This window comes from Coffea arabica, chromosome 5e, assembly GCF_036785885.1.
Source record: "Coffea arabica cultivar ET-39 chromosome 5e, Coffea Arabica ET-39 HiFi, whole genome shotgun sequence".
Lineage (NCBI taxonomy): Eukaryota > Viridiplantae > Streptophyta > Magnoliopsida > Gentianales > Rubiaceae > Coffea > Coffea arabica.
In genome coordinates this window covers 14,425,713-14,446,579 of record NC_092318.1, presented here as the reverse complement: position 1 = coordinate 14,446,579, position 20,867 = coordinate 14,425,713, and the positions used below count along the sequence as shown (strand labels likewise).

The 20,867-nt window shown below is 37.9% G+C and overlaps 1 protein-coding gene across 1 annotated transcript; it reads left to right on the top strand.

Moving 5' to 3' along the window:
• The first annotated feature begins 597 nt into the window (after positions 1–597).
• Positions 598–4,699, top strand: LOC140006906 (uncharacterized). The gene is made up of 2 exons (XM_072049579.1): positions 598–3,350; positions 3,508–4,699. Exons 1-2 carry the CDS (start codon positions 598–600, stop codon positions 4,697–4,699), a joined length of 3,945 nt encoding a protein of 1,314 aa, XP_071905680.1.
• Positions 4,700–20,867: the final 16,168 nt, after the last annotated feature.

Below are 20,867 nucleotides of genomic sequence, written 5' to 3'. Positions count from 1 at the left end.
GTTCCAGAACGTATTAAATCGATGTGAACTGATCCGTAGTCCTGGCGAGAGCTGGGCAGGCAGCCCGCTAACTCCTTTGGTTCGCCTTAGGGGAAAGTGGGGCTGTTACACTCCAGAGGACGAATGGATAGAGAAGACAGAGGAGGTGAATCAAAAAAGAAGTCTGATATCAGTATTGGAAGCAGAACATAAAGGGAAGGAGATAATTCCAGTGGAAACTCACCCTGTATCCGGAGAGGTGGAAGACAGTATCAACGGGAATAGGCTGGAGGAAGGAATAAGTATGGAATTAGAAATGCAGATGGAAGAGATAGGAGTGGAGAAAAAGATAGGGGTACGAACTAGAAGAGGAAGGAGAGTAAAACTGTTGAGTAAAATGGATGAAAGGAATAGGCAACCTCTGATGGAAATCCAGAACTTGGAAGTTGGAAATGGACAGAATACCAAAAGGAAATTTCACATTGTGGATGAGGAAATGGCTGATATGGCAGTAGTTGATCAGACTGCTAAAAGAAACAGAATAATGGACGGGGAGGGAAGTAACAATCAGATCAGAAGGGAGGAAGAGACCAGCCCTATTTGGTCTCTCAATCAGTCATGAGAGCTCTGGTGTGGAATTGCCAAGGTGCTGGGAGCCCTTTGACAGTTCCCCATTTGAAGGAGGTTAATAGACTCCTCTCCCCAAGTATCATTTTCTTAAGCGAAACAAAAAACAGGAAAAAGTATATGGAAATAGTAAAAAATATCTTGAGGTTTGAAAACAGCTTTATAGTTGAAGCTATGAACAAAACTGGAGGAATGACCATTTTGTGGAATAATGAGGTCAAGATTTCTGAGGTACAAGCTTCGGCCTTTACTATAGAGGCAAAAGTGGAAAATGAGGAGAAAAGGGAAAGCTGGTGGTTTGTAGGTGTTTATGCCAGCTGTGACAGTCAAATAAGGAAGGGACAGTGGGAGGTGATTAATAGAAGGAAGTCAGGTTGGGGGGATAAATGGATTATCATGGGGGATTTTAATGATATAACCTCAAATGAGGAAAAATGGGGGGGAAGGGTTAGAGATGCTAAAAGCTTCCAAGACTTTAGGGATTTCATTAATGACAATCAGTTAATGGATATTGGCTATGAAGGGAAGCCATGGACGTGGTGCAACAATTGGTATGGGACTGGAGAAGTGAAAGAAAGACTTGACAGGGGGTTGTGTACGGTGGACTGGTCTCAATGTTATGCTGATGCAAACTGTACACATATTGAATCCCATGCTTCAGACCATAGTATGTTAGTGCTGAATACTCAGAAAGACAGGAAGAATAGGAAAAAAAGATTTCAGTTTGATAAGAGATGGATCCAACAAGAGGATGTTGAGGGAGTGGTTAAAAAGGCTTGGAGCATCCATTGTGAGGGAACAAGATGGTTCAAGGTTAAACAGAAGATTAGGAACTGTACAGTGGAACTATTAAAGTGGAGCAGCAGCAAGAAAGGGAACTCACTTGAAAAAATCAAATGGTGCAAAAAGCAAATTGATGACATCAAGACCTCAACAACTGAAAACAAAAAGCAACAAGTGCAGGAAATGAAATGGCAGTTGAAAAAGGCATATGAGGATGAAGAAGCATACTGGAATCAGAAATCTAGACTAAGATGGTTGAAGGAGGGCGATAAGAACACTCAATTCTTTCATGCTACTGTTAAAGGAAGGAGGAAAAGGAACAAAATCCAGAATCTGAGAATGGCTAATGGAGAATGGACTGCAAATGAAGATGAACTGGGGAAAGAGGTAGCAAATTACTATAAGGATTTGTTTAAGAGTTCAGCAACTGGGGAACTTGAAGTGATATTAGATGGGATTCCAGTGACTATAACTGAACAAATCAATAAGGAGCTAACTAAAAAAGTGGATGAAAATGAAATCAAGTCTGCTTTCTTCTCTATGGATCCTAATAAGGCTCCTGGGAGTGATGGCATGTCCCCTCTATTCTTTCAAAAATTCTGGAGCATTATTAAAAAGGATTTGGTAAATGCAATCCAAGGTTTCTTCCATCATGGTGTTATCTTAAAAGCCATAAACCATACGGTTATATCTCTGATCCCAAAAATTGATTGTCCCATAGAGATTAACCAGTATAGACCTATAAGTCTTTGTCAAGTAGTCTATAAAGCTCTAGCTAAAATTCTTGCCAACAGACTGAAACCTTTTCTCAGTAGGTGCATCAGCAAATCTCAATCTGCATTCGTACCAGGTAGGCAAATTTTAGATAATATCATTCTGTCCCATGAGTTAATGCATTATCTGAAAAACAAAAGGCAAGGTAGAGTAGGTTCTATGGCTGTGAAACTGGATATGTCGAAAGCCTATGACAGGGTGGAATGGAGTTTCCTAAAGGCAATAATGGAGAAAATGGGTTTTTGCTCTACTTGGGTAGGATGGATCACAGCATGCATCAGCTCAGTAACTTATTCGTTCAACATCAATGGTGAGCAGAAGGAGTTTGTTACCCCCACTAGAGGCATAAGGCAGGGCGATCCACTCTCTCCCTACTTGTTTTTACTATGTTCAGAAGGACTATCAAACCTACTGCAGAAAGCTAAGGTGGAGAAGGAGCTGACTGGAGTAAAAATTAGTAGAGGGGAGCCTGCAATCACCCACCTATTCTTTGCTGACGACTCCCTTGTCTTCTGTAATGCTAACAAACAGGAAGCTGGTAAACTGATGATGATACTCAAGCAGTATGAAGAGGCTACGGGGCAGCTCATTAGTAAGGAAAAGTCATCAGTATATTTTAGCAAAAATACAATGCAGTCTGTGAGAAGTGAGGTCTGTCAAGCCATGGGATCAATTAAACAGGTAGGACAAGGTAAATATCTTGGACTACCTATGATAATCACGAGATCCAAGGAGCAGGTGTTTGGATTCATAAGGAATTCTGTTGACAAGAAATTGCAGGGATGGAAAAACAAGCTGCTAAGTCAGGGAGGGAAGGAGATAATGCTTAAAGCGGTAGCAATGGCCATGCCTACCTACACTATGTCTTGCTTCAAACTACATACGAAGCTATGCAGGGAGTTGAGTTCTAAAATGGCAGATTACTGGTGGGGTGACAATGATGGGAAGAAAAAAATACACTGGATAGGATGGAAGAAAATGGCAGCGAAAAGAAGCAAGGGGGGATTAGGATTTAAGGATCTGCAATTGTTCAACAAAGCTCTGCTGGCTAAACAAGTCTGGAAGTTAATTACACAACCAAACTTGCTAGTCAGTAAAGTGTTAAAGGAGAAGTACTATCCTAAGCTATCTGTTTCAATAGCAAGGTGCCTCAAAATGCATCGTGGATCTGGAGGAGCCTATCTGGGGTCAGAAATGAATTGCAGGAAGGAATCAGGAGGAGAATAGGTAACGGGAAGGGGACAAGAATTTGGGAAGACAATTGGACCCCAGAGGCGCCAGGAGGGAAACCAACATCTGTTAAGCCCCAGGGGTGCCAACTAAAACTGGTGTCTGACTGATTAGGAACAATAGATGGAATAGAGTCCTTATCTTCAGAACTTTCAATCATCAAGATGCTGTTAGAATCCTGTCCATACCAATAAGTGTGACAGGAATAGAAGACAGCTACTACTGGGTGCATAGTCAAAATGGTCAATATACAGTTCAGTCTGTATACAAGGCTTGGGTGAAGAAAAAGGAAATGGAGGGCTCTGGAAGGAGGGACGAAGCTGGAACTAGCCTGGATGGAACCATCTCTCAAATATGGAGATCACTGTGGAAGCAGAATGTATGTCAAAAGATGAAAATCTTCATATGGAAGTGCTTGCATGGGGGACTACCAGTTCGAGAAGTCATCTACTTAAGGACTAGGCAAGGAACCCCGATATGTGCTGGTTGTGGGGCAAATGAAGAAACAATTGAACATATGCTACTCCAATGCCATAAAGTTAAGGAAATCTGGAAAATGGCACCAGTGAAGTGGGATGGAATAGAACACCTGTCAAATTACTTCACCAAATGGTGGTCTGCAATACATGAAGCTCAAGTGAGCAGAGGAGGGCAGGATCAGGTCAACCTCACCATCAATATACTCTGGCAGATCTGGAAGGCAAGGAACAATAGAGAGTTTAACCATAAGGAGAAGGAGCCTTTTAAGATAATAGAGAAGGCTCTAAAGGAATGGACAGAATTTGAAGAAGCTAACAAAAGGAAGGATGATGGGAAGAGCACTCTGGAAACAGAGGAACAGCAAATGACAGATCAAGAGCAAATGGAGTGCCATACTGGACTGCTGTTAAAGATTCACACCTACCAAAGTAAAGATCAACCAACCGTGGGGATTGGAATCTCAGTAACAGACTATATGGGACAACTGCAAGCAGTTTGGGCACTTACAGAAAGGACATCAGGAGATTTACTACAAGACCAAGCTGCAACAGTCAGATTAGCTCTACTGAAAGCTGGTAATCAAGGATGGAGGAACATTCATGTGGAACTAGACAACCGAAAGCTGGTAGATGCCATAAAGAAACCAAGTCACAACAATCATCCGATGGCTACTCTATTAGAGGATATAAGGTCCATTTGTAATCTGTTTCAAAAGTGCTCGATCTCTTTTGCTATTTCAAGGAAAGTAGAATGTATTAAGTTGAGCTTGCATGCTCTAAACATCTGGATAGATGAAGGATGGGTGAATCCCAATCTTAGATGCTAGTGCATCAGTAAGTTGCTGGGACAGCTTGTTCCTTTCTTTGGACCATTGTCCAAACTCTGTACAGATTATGGAGACATATATAAAATAAAATGCTAACGTTTCGGTAAAAAAAAAAAAAAAGATCTAAACTAAATGATACAAAAAAAATCTTTGGTACAACGTTCCCAAGAAAAAACAAACAAAAGAAGGTATCACTGCCACGTCACAATCCGGCCGGATTCCTGGCAGTGGCTAAACTCCCACGAATTCAAATTCCCCTGTCAATCCGGCCGGCTATCCAGCCAATAATTGGCCGGATTTGATGAATAGTGTTCCCGTCAAAATTGTTTTCTTCCTCATTCAAGTTCCGCACTTGCCCGGCATTCCAACGAATACAAGAAAAGTTCCATCGAGCCATAAAACATAACATTTCAAACAAATACACTTAACTTACATGGTTAAACATTAATATAACTATACATCGGATTGTTCAACAGTTCAGCGGGCAACACGGCCAGAGAGCCACATGTTATCATGGTACAATTAGGGTTTTGCCAGTACGGAGGAACTTAATCAAAATTATAACTACAAGTAGCTCTAGTCTTCTACAAAATCATGGTTTCCAAAAGGTAGTCCCTGTAAGGAAAACAAAATGCAATGGGAAAGGGGTGAGCTAGAAGCTCAATTAGGTACCAGAAATACACATAGTCAGATAGACACACCAGATAAGGAAATGAACAAATAATTCACTTAGAAAGGATACAGGTGGCTCTCAAGAGCCAAATTTCCTTGTTTTTCACCCGAGCTTGATCAAATAGTAGTTGACACTCCGTCAACTTTTAAATAAAGAAGCCAGTCCAGTAGAGCACCACTTTAACACCAACTCCGTCCACCAATCTTATCCATCACCAGGCCCGAACACCTCAACAGAAACATAGATGGTAATACTCGAGTATACTGGAAATCCAGAGTCTCCAATATCCAAAGATTTCCTAAAAGTGGACTACCGTGGTTCGTTATCTAATCGACCAGGCCTTTGCCGGCTCGACTCGAGTATCTAGCCACCGGCTTTGAGCTCATAGGTCATAGAATGGTCGTTAGATTCAACCCTCCAAACGACATCAACACATACAGAGAACAGATACAGATAACAAATACAGAGAACCAATACAAATTTATACAATATGCAGGAACCAAAAGAACAGATGAAAGAAATGAGTGTGATGAAGTACACCCTTATTTCATATAAAGTATACGGAAGTCACAGATAAGTAACAACTTAAGGGAGTGGTACACTCACCAGTTTAAACAAATAACTTCAAACGTTTCCTCCCGAAGTATGTGGATCACTGGCACGTCCTAAACCAACAAGGTAAAACAATTGAGACTCGATTACGAGTCATATGTCTAACCAAGTAAATTACCAATGCTCACGAAGATATAGTTTTGGAGTGAAAAGATAGTAGTTGGTCCTACAGATATGAACGATCCAAAAACCCTTCGCTTCTACCCAAAGCATACCCTCAATGATTTACTAACTCCAAACTTAAGGTGCAAAATAAGAGTAAGAATAATTCTAAGAAAACAGGATTTTCCAGTTTTGCGCACCAAAATTTGAAAAATCATATCTCAAGATTCTCAAATCCAAAATTGGTAAACTTTATACTGTTACAAAATAGACTCAAAGGAGTAAAATTTCTCAGAAGACACATTTTTAAAATTCGGATCACAAGTCAGTCAAATTCGAGTCTCAAGTTGCTGCTTCGTCCAGTAAAAGACAAAACAGGTCCTCAATTTCAGTCAACTTTGAAAAATCACCATAAATTGTACAGACAGAAGCGGCCTAAAATTTACACGGTTGATATCCCTATGAATCTAGTTTAAAACGCAACAAATGGAACTTAATTCCGATTTTCCTACATCAAGATATAGCAGATTCCCCAAGACTGCTCAAGGGTCCTGCGAAAATTCCAGTAGCACCCCCTTTGTTTTTCTTTACTTTTCCAACCTAACATCAACACCCAATCTCATCTCATTTCAGCCACAATTTCCCATATAAATCACAAACTATGGAACACACCTAATTAGGGTCACAATACCCTTGAAATATAACCAAATGGGAGCTCAAATTAAAAACCCTAAAGCTGGAATTTAGCTGCACAAACTAAAATTTTCCATAGGAAATCACATCTAGCATATACAAGCTCCATTTCACACACAACCAAACTATCAATCCATGGCATATCCTTAAGCATTAAATAAGGACAGAAATTCCACCAAAAATCTGAAATATACCATAACTGTACCTTAAAACATGAACTTTCTCACAAAACTACCTATTTAACAACTCTAATCCACTAATGAACTATCAATTTAAGTAAAGAGGAAGTTCTTGGCAAGATTACCTTAAAACCCCAAGAAAAATTGGTAGCTTAGTGCTTCCCTTTCCAAAACAACTCCACCAACCTCTTTAATCCTTCCTAGCAAGGAGTTTTTATGGAGTGATTTGATATGTTAATGGTTGGAACTCAAGATTTAGGCTTGGATTTGAAGAAACAAGATGAAGTTTTCCTCTCTTTTCTCTCCTCAAAGGTTCGGCCAAGCTTCATGAAGAATGAAGATGATTTTGGTCAAAAATTAGATATTTAGTAAAGGTAAGAATTAGGTCAAAGTCCAACTTCCAATCAAGTCACGACACGTGGCACCTTTTAGGGTTTAAACTTATCTTCTTTTTCCCAATGGTTAATCTCTCTAGCTAACCTCTAATTGTCTCCTAGCATCTTGTAAAATAATATTCCTTTATAAAAATTTCAACTAATCGTCAAAATTTTATCACACTAACCGCACTAACGGGTCCCACGTCCATAATACACTTCAAATTCTTCATGACCTAACCCATACTGGGAAAAATGATTTAAAAGTATATTCATTGATAAAAATTTTTGGAAAATTAATATAGTAAAGTAAAGTAAGGAAAATGCATGCGAAAAAAAAATAAAATAAAAGAATATAAACTAGGGAAATTTTACGGGTCCTCACACATTTCAATATCATTGTACACTCCGCCAATTCTCCTTCTTATGTCCTCCAAAACAATAAATAATCCCCTACATTCAATGATCAGTTTAATAATCTCCCAACTTCAAGGTAATACTCGAGTATACCGGAACAGTTACCCAAAGCTTCCGTCTTATCCGACCAAGCCCTTTGCTGGCTCGAATAGTCCATTGAACAGAGGGTTTTGGGGCCCAATTCAGCCGATTGGGTAAAGTACATATACGGCTTACATTCATGCACACTTACAGTAACATTTGATCAATTATCAACCTTCAAACCCAACTAAGCCGGGTGCGACAAAGTATACCCCTGACTTAGAAGGCGAGGGACAATTGAGAAACACTTTACAATGCATCACTAGCAATATTCCATAATAAGCACATTTATCACATAATTTCACTTAAGTAAACATAAACAGTTAAACATACAAATTCAGAAACACTCACCCTAATCAAAAGCTACACTTCGATCTTGTAATTGCTTTCTTGCACACCGCTGTCTCATGAGACAAGTTATAATTACCATAATTATTTAACTACTCATTTGGTGAAGTTCTAATGTATAATCAACATACGTGTTGTATTCTAGCCTTAAATCACCATTCCACCGGAAATCTAAGTCATTTCTATGCTTAAAAGAGACGACTAGTGCATTTTCTCACACTCACTTGTTACTTCGACTTTTAATCTCCAAAACAAAGGAAGTTTAAGTAGCAATTCTAGTAATGTCACTTCACTACTTTCATACTATTAGATTTATCGTACTAAAACTCAACATTAACGTTTAACAAGGTAAGTTTAGAAGTAGCTAACCTTAAAGTACTTTCTTGTCACATAATTCCATCTTTTATTAACCAAGACCACATGCATAACTAGTTTATTACCTTAAGATGTGTATACAATTTATATGGAGCCTATTAAATCAAGTAATAGTTGGATATCTTCTTATATAAGTTACAAGGCTCCTTTGATTCCTATAGTTGATATAGCAACCTTTCCATTTTAACTATTTAGATTTTATTTCCAGCCACCAATCACTCACCAAATTTGGAGTATAGATTACTAGAAACCAAGTTTCTTGACTTATTAAACAAGATACAAAATTCCAGAAATGTTTCTCACATTTCTCCTTACAATTTATCAAGTTTATTGGCTCAAAACAATGAAGAGATACACAAAAATCTGTCATCGTCATTTGCATTAGTCGTTAACTCTTTCTGCAATATAGCAGCCTAGTTTACAGCTTTTCTTCCCTAATTGCTTCAGTTTAACTCTAACTCATGGTGCCCAACATAACTATTAAATTACAGAGTAGCCTTAAACATCATACATGAAAGTTTACAGAGTTGGAATTTGAAAGAAAACCTGTTCAGAAATTTATTTCTCCCTCTTGGCCATCTAGCAGAACTTCCGATTATTTCTTGCAATTATTCTCACTTAAGTTATCAACTCTGCTTTAGATTCTCAGATAGCACAAGAATGTAAACATATTGTGAGGACCCGTAATTTTCTTAATTTCTAGGTTTTAATTTCTTTTAATTATACGTTTTTCCACCTTTTCTTTATTCGAAAAATTGTGCAAATAAATTTTATGAGTAAATATAGCTTTTAAATGATTTTTCTAGTATCGGTTAGTTTTTGAGAAACTAAGAGTATATAATGGACGTGGGACCCACTAGTGCGAAAAGTTCGGGAAAATTCGGCCAATTAGGTTAAATTCCGGATACTGTGTGAAATTTATCGGGTGTTAAGAGATAAGTAGAGGATGTGAAGTGATTGATGTGAGAGGAAAAAGAAAAGATAGGATTGCATTAATGGAGGTGACAAGTGTCACCATTGTATTGGAAATAGCTTATGACTTACTATTCATTTTCTTGACTTTTGACCAATTGCTTAAATATCTCAAAAAAATCACACAAAATTCATTCTTGTCTTCAACCTCTTGGCTGATTCTCTCTCTAGCAAAGAAGGAAGAAAAACCTCTTCAAAGTTTGGCAATTATCTAGCTCAAATCCTCCAAAACACTTGCTTGATCTAGTTTCTACTCCATAAAATCCCTCCATTCGGTGCTAGTGAGTGATTTGGTGAAGTTTTTTGGAAAAGCTAAGGTGTCCTACAACTCTCCCTCTCTTGTTTACTAGGTGAGTGGTATATGAACTTTCCCCTACACTTAATGAAGCTAGAGTTGTGCTTAGTGGAAGCTAAAGTGTGGAATTTTGTGATTTAATTCTTGTTTTTGGATGAAATGGTGAAGTTTACAATTTATTGGTGACTTTTCTGGTTTAATATGATCATGATGTTATGGCCTTGTATGATAATTGGCAATGGCCTATAATGACTCTAGTAGGTGTGAATTATTGATAATTGCAACCAATTTTGGGTTTGGAAGGAATTTGAGGAAGTTAGGGTTTCATAACCCCCTTTTCTGTCCGGTTTTGTATCATATGGTTAGAGGCCGAATTGGCCTTTGCTTAAAACATGAAAGTTGTAGGTATTGATGTGTTTGAGGTGCCTGTAAAATTTCAGGTCAATTGGAGTATTATAGAATGAGATAAGATGAAATTACTATTGCTGTTCTGGGTTCATCAGGATGTTAGAACTGCGTCTGAAATGGGTTGTTTTGACTGGAATTGCTTTGGATTTGGATGTTGGTGTCTTCTGATGAAATGTAGCTTGATGGCCTAGGTATCATATGCCTTTGGAATTTCTGCATTTGGACCTGTATAGACTAAGTTGTACTGATTACAGCATAGTGTGATTTGTAAACCTGCAATTACGGTTCTGGTTTGGTATTCTGCATATTTGACCTAGTTGTGCTAGGATTTGGACTGAGTGGCCTTCTACATTGTTGTAGCCCTGTCTTTTAGCTTCGAGATGGTGGGTCTTACACCCTCATCCGATAAACGTAGTGCAATTTGTGCCATTACCGCATAATGAAGGTAAAACTATTTTTGTTGTTATGGCCAAGATGGCTACATTTCCTGATTTTCTGGCTTGCTATAATGCTTATATATGCATATGAAACCTTATTGGGGTTGTGGTTGGCATGGCTTTATGACGCGTTATCGAGTCTCATTGTACTTGTTTGTGTGTTTTAAGGCTTACTTTTATTCCGGTCATTTCCTAGTTAACTTTTACTTTGGGCCTAGTGAATGGCTTTTGGAAATGAGGTGAATTTTGTGTGAGATGTTGGGACTGATTCGAGGGAATAATGAAGCCTTAATGGCTGGAAAAGTAAGAAATTTAGGGGAAGTGCTGCCCGATTTTCTAGGCCGTTTGGTTCTTTTAAGTTGGATTTGCCTTTTGGTCGAAATAAAAAGGGCTTTTGGGTTATTGAACCTAGGTCTTTATGCTATCTTTTTGTTCCCAAAAATCATGTTTTGTACCCTTGCATTAGTAATTATTTGGCGAGGCATACGACTAGTAGTCGAGCCTCATGTGCATTGTGTTTACTCGATTACGGATGTGAAACCTTCAATTGGTTTATTTTGGTTATTTTAGGGTTTCTTGGCGATTAAGGCCAATCTGAAGTAAAAACTTTTGAAGTTGAGCCGGTGAGTGTACCACTCCCCTCCATTGCTGTTTAACTTGATTTCTGCTCTGCAATCTGTTTATTTGTTCGAGACGAGGGTGTACTTTATCACACTCGTTCTCTAGTCTGTTCATGTGCCAATTTCTATCAAAAAATTTGAATCTGTTATCTGTGTCTGCATCTGTTCGGATTTCTATGACCTATGAGCTCAATCCTGTGTCTAAGTTATTCGAGTCGGGCCGGCAAGGGCCTGGACGATTAGATAACGAACCACGGTAGTCTGTTCGGGGATTTTGGGTATTGAGACCCTTGATTCCGGGTATACTCGAGTATTACCATTTCTGTTCGGTTACGGTGAGTGTAAGTGCCCGGTGCAACCCAATGAGTACAAACAAATTCACAATGATGCACAAAGATATATCAAATTTAAGCACAATAAAGAAAACTTAATTAAAGAGAAAGGATAAGAAATGCAAACCAAATATCAAACCAATAGCCTCTTCAATTGATGGCGATGCTAACCAAGATGTACAAGTGAAGGCTCACTCCTTCCTCACCCCAAACACACTTTGGTTGAGCCAAGGAGTTTTACAACAATTCTAGTTAACCCTCAACAGCCTACACTTGAAAGATCACTCACCCAATTAAGAACTATTTTATACAAATGAGGCAACCCTCACCAAGGTTTTACCACTTCAAGTGATAGGTTCACCTTCACCAAGGTTTTACTTCTCCTAGAGAGAAACCTTCACTTGAGCAACCTCACAACCCAACTTCCCCAACCCCTTATACAACCAACAAAGAATCTTTCTACTCAAAAATCTCACTTGTAAGCTTGTATTTTGTGTTGGCAAAAGTCTCTAGTCTTCTTGTGCTTTGGGGTTTTTATAGAAGGTGAGAAATGGCTCCAAAAGACTCTCCAACGGTCAAATATTAATTGCTGTCAAAACTAGCCGTTGGCCTGTCGGACGTCCGACAGGTGCCTGTCAGACGTCCGAACCACCTGTCGGACGTCCGAACCCTGCGTCCGAACGTAGGCAGAGAGTCATCAAATCTTTGCGAAATTTCTCGGACGTCCGATGCGATCGATGTGCGTCCGAGGCGTGCGTCCGATCCTTCTGGACGTCCGATGCTTCCTCACGAGCGTCCGACAGAGTTTCCTTCTTGATGTTCTGCATCCTTTCGGACGTCCGATAGTTTCCTTTTGGCCGTCCGACATGAGTGACCTGATTTTGCTTCTTCATTTGGTTGGTTTTCTTTCCTTGACACCATTGAACCTGATTCTAACAAATTTCTCACATAAAAACATTAGACCAAATCTACATTTTGGTTTGTTAATCATCAAAACCAAGGATTGATCGACCAAGGTCAACAATCTCCCCCTTTTTGATGATGACAAACAAAATGAAGATTTCTTTTATCAAATAAGTTCAAATAAAGCTCCCCCTTAGAAAGTGCCAACATGCAAAGAAATTTCAATAAATCCTACTCCCCCTTTTGGCATCAATCAAAAAGCAAACTCCCCCTTTATTTTTCAAGTCAAGACCATAATAGGGTCCTTGGGAGTTATTACAACATGATCTAGCAATCCACATGGATTTCATACATTTTCTCATATTTTTCTTTACATAGCAATCATTTTGCATGTGTCCAAATTGGCAACAAAAGTGACACATGATAGAAGTATTTTGCACATAAGTGGATTTAATGCAACTAATTTTCTTAGCAAACTTATTTGTGCCTTGAAAAGATTTGCTTTCTTTTGTTTGAGAAAACTTTTGTTTTTCATTTTGGAGAACCTCGTTCAAGTCATTAATTCTTTTCTTTAACAAATTTTGTTCCTCCAACATTTTTTCATAAAACTTTGTTTTCTCTTCCAACTTCCTTTTCAAATTATTTTTGCAATCAAAAACACCTTTTTGATTTTTTAAATCATCATTTTCCATTCTCAAACATTTGTTTTCTTGAAAAAGTTTGGAGTTTTCTTCCAACAAATCATTTATTTTTGTTTTCAAATCTTTATTTTTAGCATAAGATTTTTTCAAACTTTTATGCATTTTAATCATAAGAGTTTTCACATCATCATCTTCATTATCTTCATCACAAGAAGAGTGATAAGAACTTACCTCATCTTCTCCAACGGCCATTAGTGCCATTTGGGCCAACTCTTCTTTTTCTCTTTTTGAATTGCATTCATCCCATGTAATTTTGCAATCTCCTCTTGAACATCTCTTGTTGAAGATCTTCTTGAAACTTTTGATGTGAGGAGTTATATCATTGTCCACTTCCATGATTTCATTACCCATGAAGGATGGGTTATCCCCCACTTGAGATGCTTTAAAAGCTATGCCTCTCTTATACATTCTTGCATTTTCTTCCTCTTGCACTTTGAATTCCAGCTTTAATTCATAAGAGGTTAGGGTATCCACAAGAGATTCAATGGACATAGAATTTAAATCCTTTGCCTCTTCTATAGCATTTATTTTGTTTTCCCATTCTTTTGGCAAGGCATTCAAAATCTTTCTATTTTTCTCACCCAAAGAATATTCTTTTCCAAGCAATTTAAGATCTTCAATAATGTCACAAAATCTACTACACATCTTATCAACATTTTCAAGAGGATGCATTTTGAAAAATTCATATTGAGAAACAAGTAAAGATTTCTTTTGTTCTTTAATATCTTGATTACCTTCATGAAATACACACAATTTATCCCAAATATCTTTAGCTGATTTACAACCTTTAATCCTACTAGATTCATTTACATCTAATGCATTGTACAATATACACATGGCCTTGGCATTCAAAGAAAGGTATCTCTTGTCTTTTTCATTCAATTCTTGTCTAGTCTTTAATCTACTCAAATTAGTGATAGAGTCAATTATTCTGGCTTCATAAGGACCATCTTCTACCACATACCATAATTCAATATAAACGGATTGTAAGAAAATCATCATTCTTTGTTTCCACATGCTAAAATAAGAACCATTAAACATAGGTGGTCTATCAATAGATTGCCCTTCTAAAAAAGAAACTTTTATGGTTGCCATGATCTTTACTCTAAGCGGTTAAGCTTGATCAAAAGAGACCAAGCTCTGATACCAATTGTAAGTGCCCGGTGCAACCCAATGAGTACAAACAAATTCACAATGATGCACAAAGATATATCAAATTTAAGCACAATAAAGAAAACTTAATTAAAGAGAAAGGATAAGAAATGCAAACCAAATATCAAACCAATAGCCTCTTCAATTGATGGCGATGCTAACCAAGATGTACAAGTGAAGGCTCACTCCTTCCTCACCCCAAACACACTTTGGTTGAGCCAAGGAGTTTTACAACAATTCTAGTTAACCCTCAACAGCCTACACTTGAAAGATCACTCACCCAATTAAGAACTATTTTATACAAATGAGGCAACCCTCACCAAGGTTTTACCACTTCAAGTGATAGGTTCACCTTCACCAAGGTTTTACTTCTCCTAGAGAGAAACCTTCACTTGAGCAACCTCACAACCCAACTTCCCCAACCCCTTATACAACCAACAAAGAATCTTTCTACTCAAAAATCTCACTTGTAAGCTTGTATTTTGTGTTGGCAAAAGTCTCTAGTCTTCTTGTGCTTTGGGGTTTTTATAGAAGGTGAGAAATGGCTCCAAAAGACTCTCCAACGGTCAAATATTAATTGCTGTCAAAACTAGCCGTTGGCCTGTCGGACGTCCGACAGGTGCCTGTCAGACGTCCGAACCACCTGTCGGACGTCCGAACCCTGCGTCCGAACGTAGGCAGAGAGTCATCAAATCTTTGCGAAATTTCTCGGACGTCCGATGCGATCGATGTGCGTCCGAGGCGTGCGTCCGATCCTTCTGGACGTCCGATGCTTCCTCACGAGCGTCCGACAGAGTTTCCTTCTTGATGTTCTTCATCCTTTCGGACGTCCGATAGTTTCCTTTTGGCCGTCCGACATGAGTGACCTGATTTTGCTTCTTCATTTGGTTGGTTTTCTTTCCTTGACACCATTGAACCTGATTCTAACAAATTTCTCACATAAAAACATTAGACCAAATCTACATTTTGGTTTGTTAATCATCAAAACCAAGGATTGATCGACCAAGGTCAACAGTGAGCGGGCCCGGTAAAGGGGTGTTTGGTGGACGGAATTCGGTGTAAAGAGGGGTCTACGGACGTTTTGGTTCTATATACGTTGACGGAGAGTCAACCGGTTTGGATCAAGTACTGCGCTGGAAATTTGGCTCCTGAGAGCCACTCGTATCCTTCTGATTTGAATCATTGGTTCCTTTGCTTTACATCTGGCATGTGTATCTGATTTGTTAAATGTGAAATGCCATGATTTTTCTGCTATATGTTTGGTACCTCATTGAGCGCAAGCTCACCCCTTTCTGTTCCTTTTGTTTTCCTTACAGGAAAATAAACCCTTTTGGTCTGGATTTGACAAATGGCTGCCAAATTGAGCTAGTTGAACATATCTTTTGTATAGCTCATGTATTAAAACCCTAAGTGTACTTTTGGGGCGTTTTCTCTTTTGATTTGGCAAACCGTGTATATGTATTAATTTTTGAAAACTTTTGTATGTCATTTTGGATTGAAATTTTGGATTGTAATCGCTAAAGTTCAGATGTGAATGTTTGCGTGTTCTTTCGGTTGGGTTCTGACGGGTCGGTTACTATCATGGCCGACTCCGGATTTCATTTTTCTTATTTTGGGTTATTTTTCCATTTTGACTTGTTTACGCTCGTTTGTAAGTTCCGGATCGCAATAGATAGTTCTAGTCTGCATCGTTAGTCCTGGCGAGAGTTGGGCAGGCAGCCCGCTAACCCCTTTGGTTCGCCTTAGGGGAAAGTGGGGCTGTTACACATATAGCTTGAATTCTTCAATGAAAATTGTTCCATAATCTCAAATGATAAGCTACATATCCAGTCCCTTTCTCTCGGATGATGCTATAAGAATTCCAGCAGGTTTCTTTCTTTGTTTTCAACTCAAAGTTCCAAATTTCACAAGTTCCTATAGCTAAATTTCACTTTATGCCAGAACTAAACATTTTCATGCATTTTGTACAACATTCTTCCATTTTTCCATTGATAACAGGCTGTAACTTAATCAGTCATCTCTCGGTTCCAACAGGTTCAGTCCAGCTTCAATTTTAATCTCAAACTAGAACTTTTCTTTAGTCGAAACTCATTTTCCCCTGCTAAAACTTAACTTGCAGCTTATATATATTCATTTATACTCAATAAATAAGGATTGATCACAGAAAATTTGCCTCTTTCCTTCATGATTTTAAAGTTACAGACCGGACAAATTTCTTAGCTTCGGTTTCTCAAGGTCTGCACCAGCTCTCCATCTTTCTTCTATCTACTTCACTCTCATTCGGTTGAGGCTAGTAGGTGAAGTGTACCACCAAGATTTCTCTCCCTCTCTCTCACTTTTGGCTCACGATTTTGAGGTTGCTAGCTGAAGAAATGAAAATGAAGCTAGCAAATGTCTAACTCTCTCTCTCGGTTGCAAGCTGAAACAAAGAGGAACCAGGAATATTTTTCCTCTTATACTCACTTATCTCTCTATTTAGAAGGCTTAAGAATCAGAAGAAAGAAAGGTCACTCGGTGATCAATTTTCGATTCGGTGCTACACACTTCAAAGTTTCTCCACTCAGACCAACTCTCTAAAATTTCCTCCACTCGGTTCCTATTTTAAAAAACTGATGACCTGCTTGCTGGTTGCGTGGTTGTTTAACTAAAATTTAGGGTTAAATTGGTCTTTTAACTTTAGTCTATTTACTAGTTAGGGGATTGATATTCTACCATCTTCAAATACTACCTTACACTTTCATTTGTTCCAATTTACATACCCTTATAAAAGTCTTTCTTTACCATTCTAGGATATTTCTTTAATTTCAATTTATAAGAGATCAATTATACACTTAATTAAATCATTTGTATGATATATGTAATATTTCTAATAACAAAATAAATAAAATAAAATAAATTCAAAGCATACACATAATTTTCTCGAGTTCTCACATTCTTCCCCCCTTAAGAGAATTTCATCCTCGAAATTCATAACTTTAATCATGAAAAGTTTCAGCTATTCATTCCACATTTTATTCTCCAGTTCCCAGAAACACATTCACTCCATATATATCATTACTACAAAACAAATTCACGATCAATTAAGTTACATCATATAACAAAGTCAATTACCACATATATCAAGCTCAAGTACACTTTAATAAGAAGTCAAACAAGTCTTTAGTATAAGTACATTCAGTATCCAAACATGACAAAGTTCCTACTCAATCATCCCAACCTAATGGTTTATTGGGTCAGTTCATAATAGAGCTGGTAGATCATTGAAATTCCTACCTTTGTTCATAAAAGTTCAGGTTTTTTTTAGATCGCTCATAGCCTATCTCACACTAACTGTCGGTTCAAATATCCCAATAATATCATTCTATTCAATAGAACTATCAAGTCATGGCTTCAACATTAGTCTGTCCTTACTTCCAAACTTATGAGATGATAAATAGATCAAATTTACTAATTTTAAATTTTATACATGTTCTCACCTTTTCCTGCTTCTTGTTATCAATAATTGCTATATCCATTACTTATAAAACATATTACAATAAGTTTTTCCTTAGACCCATAAACTGTAACGATGACATTGTTGTCCTAATAATCACAACCCACTCCACATATTACATTTCTCTGAATTCCACTGCAAAATAATTCATTTTCTTATTTCATTCATCTAAGTCTTGCCTTAATAGTTAAAGCACCATTATCCTAAACCTTGTCTTAATCTTATCCATTGATAGAAGTGTGACGACCGGAAAATTCGCTCATATTTTCTTAAAATTCTCTCTTATTTGGATTAAATTACTTTATAATATCTTTACTACTTATTTACTCCCTCAATAGTTACGATAAATGATAGAATCAAGGGTTGTACCTTTAGTTTTATAGTTAGCGTAAATCAGGGTTTTCGCGTATTTTGGCCGTGTGATCACTTGGTAAGGTGTGTGTACTAAATTTGGTGGTTAAGAGTGAGTTTTAAATAAGAAAAAGTGTGTGATTAGAAGTGATAATAATAAGTTAGTGAACCATAAGTAAAAACACAAGTACGTGCGAGTTAAGGAAAATAGGCTTGAACCGACGTGCACCGTTTGCTACCGAGTAAGTGCACCACTTAAACACTACTTTATTACTTTAATCACCTTGTTTTTATTTCACCTAATCCTCTCTAAATTACCCCTTATTCCAGCCATCTTTGTTGACTAAGGAAAAGGAAAGAAAAAAAAAATGAGATGGAATCTTATGGCGACACTTGGCGGAAATCAAAATCAACTTTGACTAAAACAATTTTCCTTCTTTTTACCTTTCTCTTGGCTTCCATTCTGCTCCATTTTCTTCTTGTGGCGGAGCTTCAAGAGAGAAAAACAAACAAGAGAGAAACTAGCAACTTCCATCTTCAATCAAGCTTGTTTGAGCGGAATCGACGAAACTAAACCGATTAACCTTTCCTTTTGGTGCTTGGAAGACTTGGGGTGCTGAAAATTTGGGGAGAAAGTGGTTTGTTTCTCACTTACAAGGGGCTTTGGGAAGGTATCATGCTTGAATTTGCTTTACTCTTGTTAGTTTTGCTAAAGTTGGGGATAGAAGTTCTTAATCTTGGATTTTGATGGTTGAATTCCTAGTTGTGATGATATAGTGGAATGTTTAGTTAGGGTTTGCAATTTTCAGCCTTGATTATGGTTGTTTACCTAGTAATTAATGGTATTGAGCTAGTAATTGATGGTTTTGATGATATAGTACTTGATAGTAATGAGCTAGGATATGAATTATTAGAGTAGAAGTGAATTTCCAGCTTTGATGATGAATCTGCCCTGTTTCTAACCTACATATTCGTCCATGATAGAGGCTGAATCAGGTCTTTCTCAAAACATGAAAGTTGTAGGGAATAGAGTTAAAAATAGGCCTGTAAATTTTCAGCTCAATCGAAGCACTGTAGCATGTGAAATGACCTAAATACCCCTGACTGCCAAAAGCCCTATTTCACAGGCAGCTTTCTGATTTCTCTGAGATTCCATATTTTGACCTTGAAAATGCATGAACTGGGTGTTTATGTCTTCATAAGAAATGTAACTCTCTGTCTTAGTTTCGAAATGCCATAAAATATAACCCAATCCGATAAGCGTAGCTTCAGCTGTGACCAAAACGCCGAAAGATGTCAAACCTGTTACTTAGTTATTATTCTTTAATACTAGTTTCCAGCTTTGATTTTGATAGTTGCATTGCTAGAATTGCCTTGTATTGGGATAACATTGAGCCTAGTGAAGGGATATTGTGTTAAGATTGCTTATGTGTGAATTTGGGCTGAGTTGAGGAAAATAATGAAGCCACAAATGGCTGGAAAATAGCTAAATACAAAGGGCATGCCGCCCAAATTTTCACTCGAGGGTTAGGCGCGTGTACTCGCGACTTGAGCGAAGATTTGAGATCGAATTGAACTTGGATTGTCTATGGTATTCGAGTTTTCTTTCATAAAGGTATATAAGCTGAAATTTGGCCGAAACTCATACCCTTAAAAAAAATGAAAGTAGTGACCACTCGGAATATGTTTTCCTCGTCTTTTAGACTCAAATGCGAATTCCAAAGTTTTAGTTGCTTCTTTAGCAACACCAAAAGAGCGAGCATGAATTTTCTAGAGTTTGATAAGTAACATGAATATTACCCAAATGAGTTTCAGTTACTTGATTTTCTTTAAGCGAAACTCTTAAGTTTCGAACCCTAGTTGATTTCAAGCTCTTAAATGATATTGTATCGCAAATTTGGACTCCAATCAAGGAGTTACACCTGAACGTGATTTTTGACAAGCACTAAATCTTTGGTGGGTGCTTCCAAGTACATGATTGAACATGATACTTGATTTAAATACTTGATATTTGATTGGTTTGGTCGGGCAAGGATGTACTTTATCGCACTTGCCCTAATGTGATATGTACTTGTTTATTGTTGCAATTGACTTGATATACTTGTGCTTGACTTGTAAGTGCTGAGCGGCAGTATGTACCACACTCGATCCGAGTGGGAGGTGCCTTTCATTCCTGTCTCCGTACTTTTATCTTGATTCCGTCGATTGGACATGTTATCTCATCGACTTCTTGGGGATCCAAACCCCACTGGCTAGTTAATCGAGTCGAGCCGGCAAGGGCTTGGTCGATTAGATAACGAACCATGGGTATCTAGTGTTGTCGAGTGGAGTGTTATCTTCTCGACTAATTGATATGCTCGAGTATTACCACCAGTGTTTAGTGGTATTCGGGCCCGGTAAGGGGGTTGGATGGTGGACGGAGATTGTAGCTAAGTGGTGCTCTACTGGATTAGTTACTTTACTTGAAAATTGACGGAGTGTCAACTACTACTTGATCAAGCTCTGGTGAAACAATGGGAACTTGGCTCTTGAGAGCCATCCGTATCCTTATACTTTGACATGATTATTACTTATCAGGTTATTGTGTTCTTTTGAAAAACTTTACACTCGCCCATTTTGAGATTTGCTACTTGAAGTGTTATTGCTCACT

Bases quoted from the DNA above. Each gene is read 5' to 3' on its own strand.
- LOC140006906 (XM_072049579.1), top strand. From the start codon at position 598: ATGAGAGCTCTGGTGTGGAATTGCCAAGGTGCTGGGAGCCCTTTGACA. The intron at 3,351-3,507 runs GTCAGAAATGAA...CTGACTGATTAG, and splicing joins TCTGGAGGAGCCTATCTGGG to GAACAATAGATGGAATAGAG.